The sequence below is a fragment of the Centropristis striata genome, chromosome 4, assembly GCF_030273125.1.
Source record: "Centropristis striata isolate RG_2023a ecotype Rhode Island chromosome 4, C.striata_1.0, whole genome shotgun sequence".
Lineage (NCBI taxonomy): Eukaryota > Metazoa > Chordata > Actinopteri > Perciformes > Serranidae > Centropristis > Centropristis striata.
Window position 1 is genome coordinate 8,039,463 of NC_081520.1, and position 9,365 is coordinate 8,048,827.

At 36.6% G+C, this 9,365-nt stretch overlaps 1 protein-coding gene across 2 annotated transcripts in view; it reads left to right on the plus strand.

Moving 5' to 3' along the window:
• The window catches only part of cuedc1b (CUE domain containing 1b), a 31,031-nt gene extending 28,711 nt beyond the window's left edge, over positions 1-2,320 (plus strand). For both annotated transcript variants that reach the window (XM_059331051.1, XM_059331050.1), the window contains exon 11: positions 1,476-2,320. In XM_059331051.1, the coding sequence (XP_059187034.1) occupies position 1,476 (1 nt within the window). In that variant the 3' untranslated portion in view covers positions 1,477-2,320. The remainder of the gene's footprint in view (positions 1-1,475) is intronic.
• Positions 2,321-9,365: the final 7,045 nt, after the last annotated feature.

The window sequence follows — 9,365 nt, forward strand, 5'->3', positions numbered from 1 at the left end:
GCTGGAAGCCTGTAGGACCTGGTCTCGACCGGTGCAACAAACAAACAATAAACAACAGTTCTGAGACTGCTGATACCCAGAAGGTGCTGATACGATGAGCTCTCATGACCTCTACTATCATCTCTCAGGGAAGGAAACCCCTTGGTCAGAGAGTTAGAGGTAAACTGTCGGGCAGGTCCCCAACATGAATTGCATCTCAACAGATTGAGTTCTCAAGGTCAGCAAGTTTAGTTTCCATCCGAACCATGTTAAGCTTCTCCTCACTAATAGTATTCTCTGTGGTGTCCATGGGCTTCTTTAAGTACCGTATTTCCTCAATTTAAAGCCGGGCCCCTATTAATGACCGGCCTCATTTAGTAACCGGGTGTAAAAACAATTTTTAGTAAATAAAAGCCGGCCTCTTTTATAAGCCGGGTGTCAAAGTCTGTTCCCCCGTCTATGTGTCCCCCTTACCTTAACCTGCACCAACCTGACCCCTGACCCCAACCAGTCCTCCTTTAAGTTGGTAACTTGAGCCCAAGTTTACCTTAACCCCAAACAGTTCTCTCTACAAGGCCTAACCTTAAACTGAAATCCTAACTCCAACCGTGGAGGTGATGCTACGGAGAACACCATTCAGGGAACATCATTTGACGGGTAACAGATTTCAACACAACACCTGTATTTTGAAGTTTGGCCACACGAGTTAGTACTGTAGGTAAATATGGTTGTTTCTCTCGCTGTCCTAGTCATTCTCTGTAAAGTCGAGCCGTTTACGCACGTTCTTCTGGTCTTTTTAGTAGTTTAGACATTTTAAATCCTGCTTAAAATGAACATTCAGCGTGCTGTTCATTGTTTGTTTACATCCGAGTACTTCCAATATGGCCGACATCCGGGTAACTGGCTACAATGCGCTGTGTAAAACACTCTAAAAAGTGCCGGTCAGAGCTGCTCTGATTTTCTTTTTTTAATAAAAGCCTCCTTCAAATTATAGCCTGCCCCTATTATTAGCCGGGTCCCAAACTGATTTTTTATTAATAGAAGCCCCGGCTACTATTTGAGGAAATATGGTACCTTGATGGCGTTTGTAAACCTGTAAGTCATGACAGTTGGCTCCATTTGGTCTGGTGTGAGGCATCTAGGATGTCACCAGTAAACTGACTGGAAAAGGTTGACGGTGAAGTAATAAGACAATTTGGAGAACAAAGGACATGAGTAAAAGGGCTGCGTGGAAAAAAAAATTAATATCTATCGCTCTGTCTGAATTCAATGTATACACTGACTACCTTCTACTACTTCTCTGCTTTGTTCCTCCAAACAAAGCTAAGAATAGAGCTGTCGTTCTTTTCAGAGTATCAAATACTTGATCGCTGCAGTTCTGTCGACAAGCACTTTCACTTTTAAAAGCCTCTAAAAAAAGCCTAGGCATTATCTTCATTCATTGTTTTATTTTGGGATGAAAGCCCTAGCCAAACAGAATTTCTTCTGCATTTCAGATCCTCCTGTGCTGCACCATATCAGGGTTACCATGGCGACAGCAGCATGACCCATGGGTCGTGGCCTTGCAGCTCTTCCTGTCTCCACCTTCTTACCCCACCCTAATCCAAACCAGCCAATGTAAGGCTCAGTAATGGGTTGAGACCCCCCTCCTTCTCAGGGAGAGGAGCTGGACTGTTCTCAGCCCTGGCCTGACTGTCTATAAATGCATTATCTCTGTGTTATAACACTTTGTTAATATATCATTTTAAATGTAAAGGAAAATGCATTAGTCCTTCCAGTATTTGTTAATGGCTTCCTTTAATCCACTGAGAGCGTAGTGATGATCTTGCCATATGAACCTTCATAACTTTTCCAGACTGTGTTTCTGACTGGTTTCCCTCAGGCTTGGCATCTCAGATCTAAAGTGTGCACATGCTCCTTTATATACACTAAACCATGTAGAGCTTCTTCTTTTTTTTTTTCTTTTTTTTTTTTTTACCATTTTCTTATTAATGAGATTGTAATATTCAACTGTTTTTGAACGTCACTATGGCACCATGTAACTGAAAACTCTTATGTGTTAGAATTCTGTTTTGTCTGCCCGAATGTCAATTAACCAGCTGATCATATTTAAAGGACTGTGTTCTTAGAAAACATGTTTGGGGCAGTTCACTTGAAGGCTGCAGCATCAGGAGCAGTTTACTAGTTTGGTTTGTTTGGCGAGGTGAAAACAGTGTCATTCAGTCCGTTGTAGCACCAGTAACAGCACAGCAGTCAGAACAGATGGAGCACCATGAGCAAACATGGGTACTTGCCTTCTAAGTTTCAACAGAATGACTTAATAAAAACAATTTAAAAACCATGCCAGGGTCTAAAGGTTAAAATGTTTCTACCTGTTGGGGGCTGCTGTCATTGAGAGGCATGATGCAATCCATATTACAGACTCCCTAACAGCATCCACAATGTTGGACCATTCAAGTCAAGTCAAAAGTCACTTTATTGTCAGTTCTGCTACACATGTACACATACAGAGAACTGAAATTACTTTTCTCTCAGAACCCTAGTTTAAAACAAATATACACATAAACATACACCGCTATATACAGAATAAAAATTAAACAAGCTAAAAATCACATGAAAAGTGTCAGAAGTAGCTGTGTGAGAATGAAAAGAGTCAGCTGAGAGAGAAGTTAAAACGCTAAGTGATTGTGGGATTCAGTTTTGGAATTCAAAGTCCGAAAAAAAGAGAAAGATGTGGGGTTCTTAGGGCCCCATGAAAAGATATCACGTTGGGCCCCACCACTACCACAGGCCACGCCAGCCGCACACCCAGAACCCCACTGAGCCACTCCAAGCTTTAAATAGCTATTACCATTGAAGGCTTACATGTCCCTTTTAGTCTAATACTTAGCAACTATGTGATATTAACTGACAGTGAGCTGTGAAAATAAAACACTGTGCAGACATGCATGCAACATTCTGCACACAATAGAGCGCAACATTATGACATTATCTTTCTTTCACAGGCTTAATGATTCAAATTGAAAAATACAAATTCAAATTATGTGATTCAAATTCAGTTTTTAATGCAATTATTCAAGTTAAGCAATTCAAATTCAAATATAAATAATTCAAATTCAGTTTCTGGTGGCACATGTTTCAGCCCATAATGAAGCTGCAACTTTCTATGTGAAAAAGTGGGTGACACAGGGCTTTCCTCAAACTACACCCTCTCCCTACACACTTCCACACATGTTTGTTCACATGGAGGGTCTGCCTTAATAAGTACCATTCCAAACGAGTTTTCAGGGAGTGTGAGAGGCTTATGAAGCAGTGAGCCTGTGTAGATACAAGCTAACTGTCCATGTGCAACACCTGTGCTGTGCTGGTCATGAACACACACTGAAACAACACTCAGAATAAAACACTAGGATATTATTGTCATACAGATGTTAATAACTGCAATGATATATTAAGATTCTATTACAGGTGCATCTTAATACATTAGAATATGATGGAAAAGTCCATTTCCAGTGGTTCAAGTCAAACAGTCATATAGATGAACATACTTTTCAGAGGCCAACATTCCCATATTAAACATACTTTTTCAAATTGGTCTTTTGTAATAACATTTTTTGAGACACTGAATTTTAGGTCTTCATTAAATGTAAGCCATAATCAATATAATTAGAATAAATTAAATAAATTCAGAAATTATATATTTAATTCTGTGTGTAATGGATCTAAATGTGTTATTTCACCTTTTTGAACTGAATTACTGACATAGACTTTTACATTACTGATATTTCAATTTAGTTTATTTTGAGATACACCTGTATATCCTCATCTAGTCTAACAGCAGTAGAAGTGTTGTACATGTGCAGACTGTTGCACAAACAAAGCAGCTCATAAACATCAGATTGAAAACAAAAAGATGTTTGCAAAAATAGAAATGTGACCTTAGAATTATGTATTTTACATCTCATCTTTAGTTTTTCTGTACATTGCATTTCTTTCATCCCTAAGAGCTACTGTGAACCATTTAGACATGGCTCATTTGAAACTATAACGTTTCTTTTTGAGGAAGGGCGTCGTTCTCACCTTGTCTATTAAACCAAACTCTGTCTGAATCCTCTGCTGTAGTCATGCTTGGGGTGAGCTCCATTGCTGCTTAACGTAGCTAATGTTCTGCCATGTTTCCAGAACACTCTCATTAAACCTGAAATATGTTTGCAAGAGGTTCTGGAAATATGATCCAGACTCATCTGTCATGTCTTAAACTGTCCCTGTACTATCTGTTGATGTCATCTTCCTGACTGAAGGCGAACACAGTTCTTTAGTCCAATGTTATTACTGTCAGTGATATCAGTGGTCATTTTAAACATCCTGTTTGGACATGAGAGAATTCCATATTGTGATTTCCATACGTGCTGGTTATGTCTATTTAGAAGGATAAAGTTTCTGTATCTGAAACGTGATTGGCTGATCACTCTGTGAAGACACATTTTGATAGGATGTGGATAAAACTGAAGTTGAACAATATGAAAAAACAAAAACAACCCATTTCTACTGCTTCTACTATTAGTGAAATCAACTTTTTGTGCATAAAATGTTTTTATCACTTCAGAAAATCTTTTTTCCAAATGTTTTCAGTGATATATATCCACTTTGATTAAACTAATTAAATGTGTTATTTGCTTATTTAGTGTTTTGATGTATGACAGTGATTTTAAATAAGGCATTTGTTAGAGGACCATTCTACTGTTTATGCATGTTTAAGACCATGTACTAGAAGTCATACATTACATTATTTTCAAAGCACCATTTATAAATGTGGTTATTTCAACAATGGATCAAATGACTGTGTCAAACATGTCTAGTGACAAACGCACAGAAAATGATGACCGTTCTGCAGCGCACCTCAGTTTTTAAGTCTTTTGTAGCTAATCTCAATGATGAAGATAAAGTTCTTGTACTCCACCTGTTCGGCAGCAAACAGCAGACAGAACATAGTGGAGCATTTACAAGCTAAAGAGTCATATTTTCCTCTGGAGTTTGTGGAGACAAAAACAGCTAAAAGGTGAACACAAAAATAACTCCAAATGAATGAAAATGTTGCTGTGTGTTTGCTGGTTGTCAATTATTTGCTAACATGTTTCTCATAATTTCATGAGGTGGTTATATGTCTGTTTAATTTGCACCATTCTTCTGCCACCAGGTAGCCACAAAATAAGTTAATGCAGCTTTAATAAATGGGCTGAAACATACAAAAACACTGTTTAGTCACCATGCAGCTGGGTAAAGAGCTCATCAGGTTCAGGTATTGTATAAATAAGGAGGAGCAGTGATTTCTGAAGAGACAAACCCCTAAAACGATCCCATCTTGGATAGATGAGGTGAAATATTCGCTCATCTCAGTTTGTTTTGTTGTGTTTCTCATTCAGATTATTTTCTGATGTTGACCATGAAGTCTAATTTTCTTCAGCTTGTTTGAACATTAAACAATAACGGAGAACTCTGCAAGTTGACCCTTTTGTCAAAGTGAAATTAATATTAAAGTTGTCTTTAAAATGATTGACCTCCATACATTTTTGGGAATTTGATTTGCATAAAAGATACACCATATACCAATGGAAAAAAAGCTATTTTAATATAATAGAATGATTTAAAATGGCTTAAAATGTAAAGAAAGACAGGGTTCCCACGGTCATGAAATTCCTGGAAAAGTTATGGAATTTAAAAAACTTTTTTTCCAGACTTGAAAAGTTATGGAATAAATGGACTGTTTTGGAAAAGTTTTGGAAATATGGCTATAATGTTTTGTCTAATGTTTAAAATTTAGTCTATAGTTGCATTAAATTACATTAATGTTCAGCGTTATCGCAAAACGAACGCGGCACCTGAAAAGTCAGAAGAAGATCTCAGAAAGCAACCTGGTCTCAGGAATCCGTGAAATAGCCACGGATTTGCTTAACTCAAAATCTGTGGAATAGCCACGGAATCACTCAAATTTCCGTGAAACTGACACGGATTTCGCTACAATGCAAGTTAATGACAGTCATATCCCGTGGCTATTCCAACATACAAAGTGATTATGTACATTCACTGAGTGAATATTTAGAAAATAAAACATATATTTCTTGCTAGAAATGTGATCAAAATCCATTTTTATGCAGAAACTAAGTCAAAATATTGATTTTTTTCACTAAAATTGAGAGAACTGTCCGCCATGTTTTTCGTTCTGACCGCCGGGACCTTGAAAGTCACGTGACTTGGAACAAACCAATAGGAAAAAATATCCATGGAATAGCCACGGGACATGACTGTCATTAACTTGCATTGTAGTGAAATCCGTGTCAGTTTCACGGAAATTGCAGTTATTCTGTGGCTATTCCACGGATTTTGAGTTAATCGAATCTGTGGCTATTCCATGGATGAGGTGGTGAGACCAGGTGCCGGAGAGGCTCGTTATTGCGCTCTATGATCTCTAATGGGTCGTATTGGTTCAAAACTAAGTCATGTAAATTTGGTAAAATATCATGGAAAAGTTATGGAAAAGTTTTGAAAATTCATTGGTGAAAAAGTGTGGGAACCCTGGAAAGATCTACTCAGACAGGAGCTGGTCAACATGAGTCACAGGAAGCATTTTAGTCCATTACCTTCCAGCCAGCTACCCTAACAGTCCAGATCTACAAAATCAACACATATTCCTATATCCAAGATCTGTCAAATTTGAAAAAGAACAAAGAATCAAAGACCCTCTGATACTTGGATTGTTGTCTGTTTAAATGTATATTCATGAGTGGGCTTCCAGAGTTGATTTGGGCAACATTTGTCGGTCTGGGCTTCGCTGTCATGTGTAAGTGTGTTTATGTTTTTAGGAAACTTGTTGATGTCTCCTCCTCTCAGGGAAACCCACCCCCATGATTCTCCGCCAGTTATTCCTCTAAGACTTTTTAGTAACATTCAGAGCTCTTAATTATAACAGAAAAAAATCATTTAAAGCTAGTCCAAACATTTGAAAATAAGCTAATATTGCTCTTTTCATCTATCGCTTGTGAAAAAGTGTTCTATCTCAAATGTTGGGCTATTCATCACATCACCACATATTCTGATTTTATCTTTGATCACTGCACTTCCATACTCTTGATTAGTCTTCCAAAACATTTTTAATTATTATTCTGTAGAACTGATCAATCACACTGTAGATTAAAGATGCCACGTACAGTTCAGTCCCTGTGTGTGTGTTTGATTATTAATATTATGTTCATGTCTTTGCATAGCCATTGGGCCAAATGTAGGAAACAATTAAACAGCTGGAGCTAAATGTTTTTTGTTGTTGTTGATCCCTTCACTGATGTGTCTGTTTGTGTCTGTTATTTAGAATTGCACAGTTTTTTTTAATTCAGTTTCATTATCCCTCTATTTTAAAGACACCTCTTGTTTTTCTCTCTCCATTTGAGGACATGAACAGTGTCACACACTGCAGAAACATCTTTAAGTCCACCATCATCAATTAAAACAATGTAAAAATGAAAAAAAAAATGCTTCTTAAAATGTAATGTATGTTTGATTCAAATCAATCTTGTGTTTCTCCTACTTTAACATTAAAATGCAAATTATTCAGTATGCATTCCTCCATTCTGATATCTGCTCAGGTGAATGATTTAAGTTCTAGGGCTGCAACGAATGATTATTTTCATTACCGATTAATCTGTCGATTATTTAAACGATCAATCGATTAGTTGTTTGGTCAATAAAATGTTGAAAATTATCAATCAGTGTTTCCCAAACCCCAAGATGACGTCCTCAAATCTCTTGTTTTGTCCACAAACCAAAGAGATATTCAGTTTATTGTCATAAAGGAACAAAGAAACCAGAAATATTCACATTGAAGAAGCTGAAATCAGAGAATTTGGACTTCTTGTCTTTAAAAAACTGCTCAAACTAATTATTCGATCATCAAAATAGTTGACGATTATTATAATAATCGATTATTGTTCGATTAATCGAATAATTGTTGCAGCTCTAGTCAGCACACATGACTGCTGCTGAGGATCACTGAGCAGCTGAATCATCAATTTCTAAGAGAAGCATGGAGATCATGAACTGAACTGGAGTCATTTAGAAAGATTCAATTGTTTACAGCACAGTGTATATCGGGGGTGTCAAACTCATACACAATGGGCCAAAATTTAAAATTTTAATAAAACCGCGGGCCAAAATTGAACAAATAAACCTTTTACCGGCAGGTCAGCTTTTGTAGTACAATAATAATATAATAATTTGGTATTGCCTCATTTCAAATTACATTCAATGCATAGCAATAACAGTACAGAACTTATTAACTGGATAAATAAACTAAATATTGACACACAATAACTGCAGAAAGTCTGTGAACAGTTTTCCAGTTATTTTTACTAACTTAAATCATTTTTTTCCTGTATTGCCTCAAATTTGGCCCGCAGTGTAATTTTATTTGGCCCGCGGGCCAGAGTTTGACACCCCTGATATGATCTGGTAAGAATGTATGCCATATCCAGAGAGCAGGGCTACACCCTTGTCCTCCTTTTTATATGTTCATTATCTCTGTGTATTAGTCATGAATGCCAAACAGGAAGAAAACATCAGCCATTGTTTGATTTCAATTTCTCTTAAAGAACTCTACACCTCTGGCCCAACAACTTTGTTTCTGAAGAAGGCAAAGATTAGACATGTTTGTTTCTGCCCCATATTTATGTAACGCTTGTTAGTGATTGTGTTTTAATTTCCAAAGTTCTCTTGATGGCAAGGAAATTCAGTAGTCCTTGATATAATAATGCTGTACCTTGTTTGAGTTGTTTGTAAGTTATATTTGTAAATATATTAACATGATCATTAAAGGGTTTTTTTTCTACAAAGCAAAACTTTTTTATTTTGTCCCGTCTGATGAATCATGCCCAAAATGAAGGTTTGGTACAAATCCACGGTCGCCAATGAAGTTGGAATAAAATATTTTTTTTTACCTCTTTCTATAAAATATTTGTGACAATGTGATTTATTCTTGACAGATAAAGTGTGTATCTTTTCAAAACTTGCGTCTGAAAACAAAATTATTCCAGCTTTATGGGTGACCGTGTATCATAAATGAATAACATTTGAATCAATCCAGTAGAACAGATATATTTATTTATTGGCTTCAAAATACGGCATTTATTTTTTACATTTTACAGTACTCACCAGTTACTCTAATCAATCTCCCAGTCATTCTTCACATCACATGAGTAAACCAGGTTACAACAAACTAAGCAATAAAATTAATTTAATTCTGGAGATGTGTCAAACTAATGGCTGCTGTTTTGAGTTAAGTACACATTTTTTTAAGTGTTAAACGTGTTTTTTTCTGGATTTTAAAAAAAAGTAATGCC